Genomic DNA, 14,556 nt, shown 5'->3' with positions numbered 1-14,556 from the left:
TTTGGGGGTCTTGAGAACAAGTGTGTGCTGGAAGCCCTAACTTGGAGACTCACTGCATCTCTGCCAGCCCTTGCTCTACACTGGTGGTGAGACTTCAGGGCTGAGGGGCTGTTGAGAAGCTCTGGATATCCATGGGGTCCTCAAGGCAGTTGTAATAGTGCTTGAATTGCAGTGTGATGCCATAGCCTGCTGCTACACTTCTTACTTAAATACCAACTTCATCAATATAGTGAGCATTACTTAACCTGGATTACAGGGATTCCCTTGTTCTCTGGGTGTGGTCAGCTTCAGTAGAGACCCTCTGACCAAGGGTCCAGCATTTTTCAGGGGTCCAGGTTTATAAGACCTTGGACCCCAACACATTTATTTATAAAACAACATGTCCTGTCATTGAGATTGAAACTCATGTAAAGGGCTAGTCGGTAAAGTGCTGGCTGTGTGAGCATGAGGGCCTGAGTTTCATTCCTAAAACCCATGTAAAAGGTGGTTGTTATGGCACATGTTTCTAATCTGTGCTGGGGAGGCAGAGATGGGTGCAATCTCTTGGGCTCCTTGGCCAGTGAGCCTTGCCAAATTGGTGAGCTCTAGACCAATGAGAGACCCTGCCTCAAATAAACAAACAAATAACAATAACAAAATCCCAAACAAACAAAAGTGGATCACACCTGAGTAAGGACATCCAAGGCTAACTTCTGGCCTCTGTATGTATGTGCACAGAAACATATGTCTACTTCTTTAACCCCACATGCGGCCATGCATGTGTGTGCACAAGCACACATATACACCCAAATTTAGAGAAAAAAAAACCAGGTACCCTCTCTTAAGAGGGTAAGCTTTGGTGTGTTCCTAACTCCTGAAGAGAAACAGGCTCGCTGGCACATTTAATGACATGTGTTAGGATGCATGTCAAACTTTACACTTAAACTCACATCTCTTTCTTTCTTTTTCCAGCCAAACACCATGTCAGTGGCAACAGAACGGTTGAACCTTTCCCAGAGGGAACACAGATGGCTGTATTTGGTAAGATATCAACTCAGAAAGAAAACCCAAATACTGTGCAAAGCTTCCTGCCAACTTTCTTAGCTGTAGTAAGTGGCTTCAAAATCTGGGCTCTTCTAGATATTTACAAGTCGTTACAGCCAAGAAAACTCTTGAGTTCTTAGTAATTTCTGGGCCCAGGAATACTTACTTTGTAGAATCCAGTGTGTTTTCTTGTCTAACTTTGACAGCCCAGATATCACACTGTAAGTTTGCTATTTCTTTTGTCCACAAATTTAGGGTTTGCGCTTTCTTTCTTTTTCACATAGATATATACCTTTGTCAAGTTGTTTGGAGTTATTATTAACCTCATCACCCCCCTTTGTCTGTCTGTCTCTCTCTCTCTCTCTCTCTCTCTCTCTCTCTCTCTCTCTCTCTCTCTCTCCTAATTGGATAATCTCTTTATTCTCCATGAATTGAGCACATTCAATGGTAGAAAACATTAATTAAAAATATTTCAAGCAGAGCTGAGTCCAGTCCTTAGTTGCACTCCTAAAAATTATAGTTGTGAGGTTGAGCTGAATTTTTTGGCTAATTCACCATGTGGTGAAGAAGTCTTTGTCCATGTTTCCCACCTCCATAGTTTCTGTCTCCCACACTGCCTTCCAAATGTCCCTGCTTCTGCAGTGCTTTGCCTGCCCCTCCCTCCCTTCCTTCCTCCTCCCTTCTTCCCTGCCTCCTCTCCTCCTTCCCTTCCTTACATCGGCTTACTTCTCTCCTTCCTTGTTTCTGCCTCTAGCGTTTTCTCTCCAGCAAAGCCCTGAGGTCCTCTCGGACATGGCCACTTCTGACCACCAGAATTTTAACTGGAGGTCCAGCTGTCTCTCACATTTGTTTCTTTCACGTTGTGGATAGGCTCCGGATCTTTGACACTCTAGACATTCTTATGTCACCTGACTTGACACTTCCTCTAGCAGCCATCCACTGGGATGCGTTCTTCCTGGTAATCTCTGCGAGGGCACAAGGCTGCTGTAGGCACTGAAATGTACTTGACTTGGAAAACTGCCTCATGTCAACTCAGTCCCTAAACAAATACTTTAAGGAAAGAAGGGTCTCTTAGTCCCAGATGTAGAATCAGAACTAAACCAGAGGACACTTGGGGAATTATGTAGCAGGTCTCCAGTGTTTCCTAACGGTCAATCCAGCTCCAATGGGCTATCACCATTTAAGATGTCTCCATCTGTGGTTAAAAATCACTGTGCTTAGAAATGGAAATGGGTACTTCAGTTCCAGTAAAGACTTCACATAACAATGCATACTCTGTCTCTTAGAGTCTAAAATGTTCACTGGGATTTTTTATTTAGTCATATTAACCTTTGTACCCTAGTAATTTCATTGGAGCGAACTATTCTATTTATCGATGTGCAAATCATCCTTGTGATTATCTTTGTCTAAGTCTCTCAGATTTGACAACTATGACATGCTAGAAACTACATTCTGTACTGTTATAGTTTGAGTCTGGAATGTTCCCAGATGCTCAGCTGGTAGCACTATGGGGAGAGAGGGCATCGTGGAAGGGAGTGAAGCCATTGGGGGGGGGGTGCCCTTGAAGTCCCTGTTGGGATCTCAGTCTGCCTTCTGCCATACCTGCTTACCAGACCCCAGGAGATCAGCAGCTTTGCCACACCATGGCTTCCACGCTCCAGTCCTCTGCCTTACCATGGGTTCCACATGATGGGCTGAACCATCATGGACTCAACCAATGAACAATAACTTATTTTCTCTGGCATGTTTGACAAAATGATGACTAGTACATACCTTGATGAGAGTGACAAGCAACACAGGTCTGTCCTAGCAGGCCTCTGTCCCCTGCAATGTAGTGGGAACTAACATTCATTGACCTCAGAGTTGGAAACATCAGGGCATGTGACTCTGTGTCAAGATTCCTTTTCTTTTCTCTTCCATATTGGTTTTCAGAGATTTGCTACAACCTCACCAAAGTTTGACTTAGGGTAATGTACTACCTCTCCATGCTTTAGATTTCTGTTGAGTGGATCCTGGGGCCTCTCTAGGTCTGGGCCCTCTGTTCTGCCTCCTCTTTACTCAAGACCTCAGGCTCAGTTGTCAGACCTGGGAAGTGCACTGCAATTGGCCAACGGGCCGATTGGTGTGGTATGAAAAAAGCTGCCTCTGAGCCAAGTGTGGTAGCAGTGCCTAGGATCCCTGCACTTGGATCAGGGTCAGAGGCAGAAGGATTGCTATATATCTGAGGGCTCATTTAAAAAACAAACTAGCGAACAAACAAAAGGAGACAGACCACTTGCAGAATTCTTCAAGTTCACAATATCTAAAGGGCAAAATTATACAGAACTGAAAATAGCATATGCCTGACATCTAAAAATTCTGTCTTTAGAAGTTGCAGCTTGGCTCTCTCTGCTGCTTAAATGAAGTTCCTAATTTGGCTAAGTGTATGCAGTCATTGCACAATGGGGGTTCCAGAGCTCTGCTCCTTTCCTGTCACTTGTCCACCTGGCTATGGGAGATGAGAGAACGGTTGGCACGGGGAGGGCTCCTGTCATCTGGGTCACTTATAGCTGCACAGAAAAGGCCAGATTGAGACAACACTTGACTTTGATCCTGCCAGTGTTCAAGGGACTGGTGGGCTAGAGAGGTCATGTGACTTACCCAGGGCTGCTGGGCCTTTGGAGCTATGGTTTGAGCCGGAACCTACTTGGTTTGGAACTGACATCCTTTTTCTGATGTCACCTTTCTCCACACTGCTTGAAGGAGCCCCACTAGGGCCCTATAGATTAAAAAAATGTCTTTCAGCCCGATCCACCCACAAAAGCATGATTTCCAGCCAAGCCAATTTAGTAAATTGATTTGTAAACTCCCGTGTGTTCCCAGAGTGCTCTGAAGGACTCTTGAGACGCAGCATTTGCTGGGAAAATGCGAAGTCTCTTCCAGCTCCCCCCAACCCCCTTCGATTTCAGTAGCAAATAATGCAGACAGCACTGGCTGCATCTGCCCGCCTGTCAGTTACCCAGAGCAACAGTGGTACTTTTTACCTGTCCAAACTCCTCCTTCAGCCTTGGAGGTCTCAATACGTTATGCCAAAATAATGTCACCAACTGTAGCTTCATCTCATGCCTGAAGATTTGAACATGCTGGGTGGGATGCCTACATGGCAGCTTTACGCTTTAATCCAGTCTGATGGTGACTGCTGAGCTGCAGTTAGGTTTTTAGATTGGCTTTGAGGATCAAGGCCACTCTGGTGTGAGAAATACAGGAGTGTGTTGTGTTGTACCTGTTGATCAGAGGTACTCCTTAAACAAGGTCTCTGGCATTCAATCTCTGTAAGTTATTCTAAACTCAAGGCATTTTTTATTCTGCCCTTTGTAGTCTGTTGGTAAATATTTCCCCCAAATCTCTCCCCTTCCCTTCAGGATTGGGTCGATGTTGTCCGGGAGGCCACAGGCCCTTGTCCCTGGTCCTCCTCAGGCTTGCTGCTAGTGCTTGCACTTACAGGTTAAAGGAAGCATACACTCTGCAAAAGTGAAAGTGAACATTTTGCAGTTATGTAATTAATGGCTTTGTCTGTGCTATCTGAGAGCACCCTGTGGCTTCCCTCCCTCTGATCTGTGCAGTGGTCCCGCAAAGTGGGCAGAGAAACTGAAGCATCTGGGGATGAAAGAGTCGGCCAAGCTGCGTCTACTTTCTCCCCTATGACAACGTCTTTGGCCAGATCTCCATGCCTGTCTCAGGAAGGTTTTTCTCCACTCCAATATTTTAATGAAAGTGACGGCTGATGGCTGTGGGCCACTCTGTTCAGCAGAGCATTAGGCTATAACCCCCAGGGTCAGGGAAGTGTTGTCAGTTCAGAACGGCTACTCCTCCTCTGGAAAATTCTCCACAGACAAGAGGATCTATCAGAACAAATAAAATAAAAGCTTATTAATGGAGAAGGGTGTGTGGTGAAGGAAGGACAGGAGATGCTGGTCACAAGCTAGAATTGAAAGAGGAGTTGGGTCAGAGGTTAAGAGCGCAGTCCTCTTGCAGAGAACCCGAGTTTCGTTCCCAGCACTCATGTCAGGTCATTCACAAGCACTTGTAATTGCAGTTCCAAGGGGATCCGGTGCTCCCTTCTGGCTTCCTCATATACCTGCTGCACTCATGTGCACATATATACTCACACACAGGCACATATCCATACACATAATTTTTAAAACCTTTAAGACTTTAAAGTACAGTCTTTGAACATCTATTTGCCATCCAAACCAATATTCTCAAATATGAAAGCTTGTCGTTGAAAACAATGTCTACACTGCGCATGGGTGTACACATGTAATGACAGCATGTAGGGGTTCAAGACAGGAGGATCACAAGTTCCATGTTGACCCAGCCTGTATAGTGAGAGAATAAGACTCCTGTCTCAATTAAAGAACTAGAAATTATGTTAAAATACGGTCTAAGCTTATAAGGGTTCAGGTAACTGGAATATAACTTTTAAATACACATTGAGCAGGGTAGATATTAGAATATAATAAACTAAGGTATACAAACTGAGGTTTAAGAAGGTTGCAAGCCAGTGGATGTTGTATGCTGTTACTGTACCAGGTCCTCTGCTTGAGCCACACTTGGAAGACTTCCCTCAGAACTGATCTGCCCCCTTCTTGAATGCCTTCAGATTAAAAGTCAGTTCCTCCTAAAACCCGCTGGGAGGCGCTTTGGTGGGCGTTGGGGAAATGACTACAACTTGTCCCTTTATATTGTACTAACACTGTCCGGTGATGTGGGGTAATGAACTCTCCATCACTGCAGGGATTCGAGTCATGCATTTCTAACCCACGCAGGAAGGCAGGGGTTAGACTTTCAAGATCCCTTTCTGACAGTTAATGAGAGTTTGCTGTGGCCTGAAGGGGCGAACACACTTGCTTTCTTTTTTCTTATTTTTGTCTATGTGTGAGGGGTGCATGTGCATGTATGCAGGGTGGATGTGGAGGTTAGGGGTCTATGGCAGGTGCTTTCCTCTACTGTTCTCAAGTTTATCTTTTCAGACATGATCTCTCACCGAACCTGAAGCTCACCAATTAGCTAGGCTGACTGGCCAGTGAGCTCTGGGGACCTGCCTGTCTGTTCACCCTAGTGTGGGGTTACAGGGAGGCTCCACCAGACCCAGATGCTCATTTTGTTTGTTTTAAATGTGGGTGCTGAGGCTCTGGACCCAGATCTTGTGTTTATTCATGACATGGTTTCTCTGTGTAGTATTAGCTGTCCTAGAACTCACTCTGTAGACCAGCCTGGCCTGGAAATTAGAGATCCACCTGCCTCTGCCTCTTGAGTGCTGGGATTAAAGGTGTGTGCCGCCACATCTGGCTTTAAACCTATTTTTATGAAGTTGTTCCATATTCAAGACTCTTTTGTCTTATGTCAAAGTCCACATCTAGGCTGCTCAGAAGTAGAGTCCTATAAGGGGAACATTAATGTCAGTTATTAGGAAGGGACAACAGCTGCTGTCCCCTCTTGACTCTTAGGTTTCTGATGACCTCACAGTAGCTTTTTGAGATGACCAGCTTCCGAGAGGCCTGTGATCTGTGTCAGTTGTCTTGGGGGCCCTTCGACAAGGAGAACACATGCCAGAGTGTTCTAAGACACTGGGGGACATGCTGATACCCTTGCCACCTGCTGCTCTTGCCATCAGGTCCAGACCCATGCAGGCCTTGCCCAAAGTAATAGACAGAGAGCTGATCCCAGGGGTGTGGGGACCAGCAGTTGTCAGCGGATACTGTGCTTCACTCCTGGGACACCTTTGTCACCTTGCAAGAATGAGATCAGTGATTCCATGAGGAACCCATCATGAGATCAGCACTCCCCTCCCCACCTGGAATTGTGACTTTTTTTTTCTTTAAACAGTCCTGGTTATTTGTTGGCCAGCTGAGAAAACAGACTTAGAAACAGCAGGCAATATGTCAGGCTTCAAAGGAAAATGTATTGGTGTCTCGCTGGCTTGCAGCCAACATTATGTTGGTAAATAATCAAATCCCGGTGCGGCGGGTTTCTCCCTGAACCTTGACTGAAAACTATTGAAGCTGGGTCTGGGAGTGGAAGAGTGTCGGCCACGAGTTCCAGGGGAAAGGCTGAGGAGGACGACTGGAAATGTTTGCAGTTAAGCCCACATCTATGCCCACAGACTGATGGGATGGCAGGCTGAGAACTGGAGCAAGCATCCAAGATGAGGAAACAATGGGAGTTAGAGCTAGAGCCCCTCCCTCGCTCAGTGGTCCTCAACCTTCTAATGCTGAGACCCTTTAATACAGTTCCTCATGTTGTGGTGGCCCCCAACCATAACATTATTTCATTGCTATTTCACAACCGTAGTTTTGCCGTTATGATCCATAACAGGAATATTTGATATGTGGGATATCTGACATGTGACCCCTGTGGAAGAATCATTTTGACTCTTAAGGAGATCGTGACCCACAGGCTAAGAACCACTGCCCTATGTCCTCTGAAGCACCTTCAAGGGCAGTCTTTAGTCATTGTAGACATTGTAGAACAGGATCTCACAGATCCCAGACTGGCCTTGAACTCACTAAGTGGCTAGGAGCCATGGATGACCTTGAACTTATGATCCGTCTACCTTCAGTTTCTTAGTGCTAGGTTTCTAGTCATGCACCACCATGTCCTCTCTGTGCAGTACAGAAAATGGAGACCAGGGCTTTCTGCTTACAAGGCAAAATCTCTCCCACCCACATCCCTAGCTTTGGGATATATTTTAAGGCACATTTGTTTTTTGTATTTTTTTCTCCTGTTGACGATCTTGACTTCCATTTTATTCCTGGATGCAGACAGGCCTGATGACAGAGGGATGGGGTATGGAGACCTCTGAACATGGGCCTGTGGTGTGACTGGGCAAGTGTAGCTATGTTGTTTTGAGAGAGCAGGGAGCTTGTCTGTAGTGGGGAGAAGAGACGTGATTTCTGCAGGCATTTCCATCGTTCCCACTGTAATACAATGTTGTCATCTACAGACTTCATGTGTAAGAACCACACAATCGAGTTTTAAAAATCTTTGTAATTTTAGAATGTTGAGATGGGCTGTCGTTAGAGCTACCATAGGCCCATGGGCTGTTGGTGGGGCATCCTGGTAGGGTGTGGTAAGTGGAGTTCAGGTGGGAAATGTCTGTACTTGAAGGATGCTCCTGGGCAGGAGTAAGGTGACATTTACCACAGTAGCTACAGAAACCTCGGGTGCTGCTGGAGGAGTTTCCTGCCCCTTTTATGTGCAGTCAAGCAGATGAAGAGGGGAGGACAAGGACAGCATGGGACTTGGGTCAGACTGTTGTAGAGAATGCTTCAGGGCCAAAGGGAGCATGAGATCCCCACAGCACTGCTCATTGTCTCACTAGAGGCGGTGCTGGGCCACCCCTCCCTGTCAAGGTCTTGCTGAGTGACCTCAGCTTCATTCAGCTCCGTTGGTTTCCCCTCCCTCCTTCATAATGCCAGACAGGACTTTTGTCTCCAGGACACTGAGGGTGACAGTCTTGTGTTCTGAGAATAGACTTCCCGTCACCCAGGTCCCAGTACTGAGCTTTCTGCAAAGCCCTCCCACCCTGGACTGGACTAGCCCAGACCAGGCTTCCTCCCATGCACTGAAAAGTGATCTTGGTCTCAGTATGAAGCCAGCTGGTTATGAATGTTATCATCCTCCTTTTCTCCTAATCCCCACCCAACAGGCCTGTCCTTTTATTTATTTATTTTTTGGTAAGAAAAGGATGAAAATTTGCAAATGTGGCAGACATTTCTCAAATTTCCAAGAAAGCATGCAAAAAAACAAAACCCCAAAAAACCAACAAAAACAAAACAAAAAAACCAAACTAAACCAACCAAACAAACAAAAAAAAACCAAACCAGGCTGGAGACTGCTTATGGTTCTATTGTTCTGCTCTCAGTTGTGTTTCCTTTGTTTCTCTCTGCACTCATGTTTCACAGACAGTAAACAGATGTAGACAACCACAAAAACAAAATCAATTATTCAGCCTCAGTGAACCAAGCTAGCATTTTATTTTTGAGCAGTGAGGACCAAACCCAGGGCTTTTTACATGCCTGGTGAGCAGGCTCCCACAGAGTGGAACCGGAAGCCCCGACTAGTTCGTCTGAGAAGTGTGGGTCAAGTATAGGTAGAACTGAGATTCTTTCTCTTGCTCTTATTCTCCTCAGCTATTTATCTTGGGTTTGATTGTAAAACACATGACAATAGATACAGGGCATAGCAATTTGAAGTCTGCTAGATCAAAGAAAAATAGGGTTGGCGAGATGGCACAGTGGGTAAAGGCACTTGTTGCCAAGCCTGGGGACTAGAGTTCAACCCTTGGGACCCACATGGCGAAAATAAAGAGCCAGCTCCCACAAATTGTCCTATGATCTCTACATGTATGTTGTGGCACATGTGTGCCCACTTCCCTGTACATACAAAAACATAAATGAGTAAATGTAATAACATTTAAAAAGAATTATGCAGATAAGAAGTATAAGTCATATTTATAAATTTGTAGTATATAAAACTCAGCATGAAATTGTCTTGGTGTTTTCTAACAGCAACACATAAGATCACGTGTATGATATAATTTAGTTGATTGTTAAAAAAACATATAGGAAAGTTACTGTCTTAAAGTTTTAGGCATTCAATTTAGTGTTAGTAAATGCATTTACATTGTTATGAATCTTTAGCATCCTGCAAAGATGTGGTTAAACACCTGTCTTCAACCCACTTTCCCCAGCCCCTAATGACTCCCAACCTCCCTCTGTCTTCATCGGTCTGACTCTTGTGGGTGTTTAAGTATGGAGTCAAGCAATACCCATTTGTCACTGGCTTGTTTCACACAACAGAATGTCTCACAGTCCAACCACACCCTAGAGTGTTATATCTCTTCCTTTCTTGCTTTTTTTTTTTTTTTTGGAGCTGAGCTACCCAACCCTATCTCTTCCTTTCTATGCTGAGTAATTTGTATGTGTATATTTGTTTGTTTGTATTTGTGTTTATATATAGGTATCTATGTATGTATGTGTCTGTGTATGTGTGTGTGCACCGTGTATGTGCATCATGTGTGCTTGCATGTGTATGTATCTATGTATGTATGTATTAGTGTTTGTATGTATGTGTGTATGTATGTATTTGATTGTATGTATTAGTGTTTATGTATGTATGTATTTGATTGTATGTATTAGTTTTATGTATGTATGTATTTGATTGTATGTATTAGTGTTTATGTATGTATTTGATTGTATGTATTAGTTTTTATGTATGTATGTATGTATGTATGTATGTATGTATGTATTTGATTGTATGTATGGAGCATGGTCTACTTATCCATTTAGCCATCACAGATACCTTTTGCTGTTTTCAGCAATGTTGAGATGAACACAAGAGTGCAGAGCTCCTTGAATCCTTGCTTACTGCCCTCCAGACACTGTCTCCAGGATAGGACATTCTGCTGGGGTTCTCTGAAGTTTGTGACACACTGCCATTCTATTCCTGAGCAGCTGGCCCTTCACAGGCCCAGTAAAGCACAAGTTCCATTTGCCTACATCTCTGCCAACACTCTTTATTAAACAATATTTTCCATAAGAGCCAGGGTTCCAACATGAAAGCCTGTCAGTGGGCGAACAGGTAAAGAAAATGCAGCAGGGCTCAGCATTATCACTGAAGGATGCCACAGCCATCATCAGTAGAGCATGAAGGAATCTGAAATGCATCACGCTCAGTTGTTAAATCAGGCACAGAAAGATGGGACCATCTTCTCACCTGAGGAGTCTAGAAAAGGCAAGCTCACAGAAACAGAAAATGGAATAGTGGGTGCCAGGGCCAAAATGTCACTCTGATACAAAATAGTTACATCTTGGAGAGTTTTTATACAAGAGGTGACTGTAGTTGATATGATAGACTCCAGAAAATCATTAGAGAGTTAGATATTAGGTCCATTTTCTCACTCCACCAAAATGACAAAATGCATGGGAAGTTATGTTAATTAGCTTGATTTAATCACTCCACAGTGCATACACAATCGAATACATTGTGTACCATGATTATCTTCAGTTTTTATTTTTAAAAGATAAATTAATAAAAATCATTTTGAAACGATTAATAAACGTGGGAGGAGTCTAGAGAGATAGCTCAGGTAGTAAAGTTCTTGCTTACAAGTATAAGGCCCTGAGTTCAAGTCACACTGAACGCACACACAGAAGCCCACTTTTAGGGAGGTGGAGGCTGGTGGATCCCTGTGGCTCGATGGTTAGCAAGCCTAAGCTTGATCATTGGGATCAGGCTAATGAGAGACCCTGTCTCAAGATACAAAGGACACAGTCCTCAAGAAATGACATCCAACGTTGTTCTCTGGTGTCCACATACATGCACACACATGTGATTAAGCATACATGGCAATATGCTAATACCTGGCAGAGAGCATTTTCAGCCTGCTATTGCTCCACTCAGAGATCAAGGACACAAGGTTTGACATCCTTAGCTGTTTGCTGTTGTACAGACTCAGTGTGTTCCAGGATAGGGGGTCTTGGAACACACTCGATACAACATGTTTGAGTCAGGCAAGAGGCAACCTCAATCCCAGAGTCCACTTCCAGCTAATCAGGCAGCACATGGCAGCTTTATCAATGTAATTCATCGTACTGCCCTGTCTCATGTAACATATGCTCCTGTGTGTCATTGTCAATTACAGGATTTCTTTCTCTTTTAGTTTAAATTTAATCCTAGATTTACTTATTTTACATGTATGAATGTTTTGCTTGCTTGTGTGTCTATGCATCATGTGCACACTTGATGCCAAAGAAGGTCAGAGAGGTCGTCAGATCCTCTGGAACTTGAGTTACAGGCAGTTGTGAGCTGCCATGTAGGTGCTGGGAATCGAACCAGTGCCCTTAACCCTTGAGCCTTTGCTCCAGCCTTCAGATTTTGTTATTTTCATGGCTAAATAGTAGTCTGCTTAGGGTGTATAGAAACATATACAACACATTTTCCTTATTCACTAAGCCACCATGGACACTGGGTAATTCTATCTCTTGGTTGCCTAGAGCAGTCTTCCAATGAATACAGGAACACACCTCCCTTTAGCACATTCACCCTTGAGGAACCACCATATTGTGTTCTACTGATGCTTGTACTAACTTATAGTATGTGTTTGTTGGGGATATGAATTGGGAGTTATGCATGTGTACAAGTGTGCAGCTGCCAGCCGAGGGTATCTGGTCTTCTCCTCTATCTCTTGGCCTTATTTCCTTGGCAGTGTCTCTCATTGAACCTGGAGCTCTCCAATTTTCAGCGCCACTGGTGGCCAGCAGGACCCAGTGATCCTCCTGTCTCCAACACCCAGCATTGTAGTTACAGATGTGTATGTGGTTACTGTTTTTATTTATGTAGGTGCTGAGATCTGAACCCAGGTCCTCATGGTTGTGCAGCAAGCTCTTCCACACACTGAACCATCTCTTAACAGCCCACATTCTTAACAGTGTAGACAAGGCTGTCGTTCTCTACATGATCGTCAGTATTTTTCGTCCTCTTGATCTTAGCATTGTAGCTACAGTAAGATGATATCTCACTGTGGTTTTGATTTGCAATTTTCCTAAGAGCTAATAAGGTTGGGCATGTTTTCGTATACTTGTTGGCCTTGTATGTCTTCTTTTGAGAAATGTCCACTTAGATAAATTGCCCATTTAAAAATCATCGCCTCCATCATGGCCACTGTCCTGATCATTACCATCATCATTATTGCTGTCATCATCCTTATCTACTATTGAGCCAGCCGAGCACTGTATTTATTCTGATTGTTAATCCCTTATCAGATGAGGAATACACTGTGAACATTTACGCCATTGTGCAAGCTGTCTCTTCACACCGTCGCTCTTCGGACGCAGTTCACTTTAATATAACCTCACTCAACTCTTTCTGCTTCTGTTTATGCTTTGGAGGTCTTATTCAAAAATTGATTGCTCATGTCGACGTCCTGAAGTGTCCCTGTGTTTCCTTCTAGCAGTGTTGTGGTTTCCAATTTGGATTTCTCTCTAACCCATCCTCTTTGAGTGGATTTTCCTTCCGGGCGCTAATTCATGGCTATCCACCTTCTCATTATTTATTGACAGATTGCTCCATCTTCCCTCGTGTTCTTGGTGCCTTCACTAAAAGCTCAGTTGGCTGTCACTGGGGGAGTCATCTTGGGGTCCTTTGTCCCGTTCCCTGACCCGTGTGTCTGATGTTCCGGGAGAGTCACCCAGTTTTGATTAATGTTGTTCAGCAGTGCCTTTTGTTGTTCGGTGTCGCCCTGCACCTTTTGAAAAATCTTCTCACTCAGCTTCACTGTGACTGAGGTTTTGTTTTGTTGTTTTGTGGGTTTGTTTGTTTCGTTTTCGCATGCTTTTAAGATTGCTTTCTCTTTTTTGTGGAGAATGTGGTCGTTGTTTTTGTTAGGATTACGTTAAGCTTGTCAGTCACTTTTCATAGTTTGAACATTTACCAGTATTAATTCTCCCAATATGGGAGCCTAAAATAATCTTCCTGCTTTTTGGTGTCTATTTCAATTTTTTCCCTCAGTGTTTTACATTTTTCATTGTATAGTTTCATTTAGTTTCTTGGTTAAATTTACTCCTAGCTATTTTTGTGGCTCTTGTTGAGCAGGATGTTTTAAATCTAGGTCACTCCCCGTGTATAGGAACCCCACCGGGTTCTGTTTGCTGCTTTCATGCCCTGCAGCTTTCCTGATTTTAACGAACATTTACTGACCACTTACCGAATACCAAACAATGCTGTAAGAAGGTTATTTTGGCAGGGACATTACTGAGAACTAGGAAATGTCATTAGGAAGAAATAGAGTGTAAATAGATGCATGCCACTCGGTGTAGGGGGTGTGGGTGACTCGGGGAAGTGCACACTGCAGTACCAAGTTAAATGGCTGATTGTGGAGCCCTGAATGTGGATGCCTGGCATGCCACGTGGGCAAGGCTAGCAGCAGAGACTTAACACTTCTGATTTTTTTTTAAACCATCTTTCTAGAACAACATGGTGCCTGACCAGGTCACGAGGGCTCACACTGATACTGCTCAGCCACATGCAAACACTCAGCTTGTCAGCTGCCTTGTTCCTGCCTCCATCTAGCCACCTGTGCACTAAGAGGAGTGGCTTTGCACTGACCCTGCCATCTGTCCTCTCTTCTTTTGAGAGAAGGAGAGCCGTTTATGCTGACCCAAGTTGTCTTCTGCCATTTCACTGCTTTTCAAGAAAACTAACAGAGGGGCACGCAGTGGCCACAGATGGCTTTGGGAAGCTTTCGGGAAAATGTCTCCATCTGGGGCTTCTTCCCCACCTCCGTATGCCCTGAACTGTCTCTTAGGAGAGAGCTGGAACTGAGTGCATCCCTCTGCGGTAATTGGCATCCATTGCAAATGTCATCGACATTTGTTCCTTGACATTCCATAGATCTCCTACCCTCTATCAAAGGGAAAACCAACTTGTTCGTACCTTGTAGAGTGCAGAGCCCATGACAGATACATCTGGGGAACAGAAGAGTAAAGGATG

General features: G+C 44.2%; 1 protein-coding gene across 7 annotated transcripts in view; it reads left to right on the top strand.

The window, feature by feature from the left end:
* Msra (methionine sulfoxide reductase A) overlaps positions 1 to 14,556 on the top strand; it is a 338,461-nt gene that overhangs the window by 125,220 nt on the left and 198,685 nt on the right. For all 7 annotated transcript variants that reach the window (XR_010057810.1, XM_039093214.2, XM_063274183.1 and 4 more), the window contains one exon: positions 952 to 1,020. Coding sequence is in view for 6 of the 7 variants with exons in the window: in XM_039093214.2 (XP_038949142.1) it covers positions 952 to 1,020 (69 nt within the window). In the remaining variant the exon portion in view is untranslated. The remainder of the gene's footprint in view (positions 1 to 951; positions 1,021 to 14,556) is intronic.

Source organism: Rattus norvegicus, chromosome 15, assembly GCF_036323735.1.
Source record: "Rattus norvegicus strain BN/NHsdMcwi chromosome 15, GRCr8, whole genome shotgun sequence".
Taxonomy (NCBI): Eukaryota; Metazoa; Chordata; class Mammalia; order Rodentia; family Muridae; genus Rattus; species Rattus norvegicus.
The sequence above is the reverse complement of the archived record's forward strand: the minus strand, read 5'-3'. Positions and strand labels throughout refer to the sequence as shown.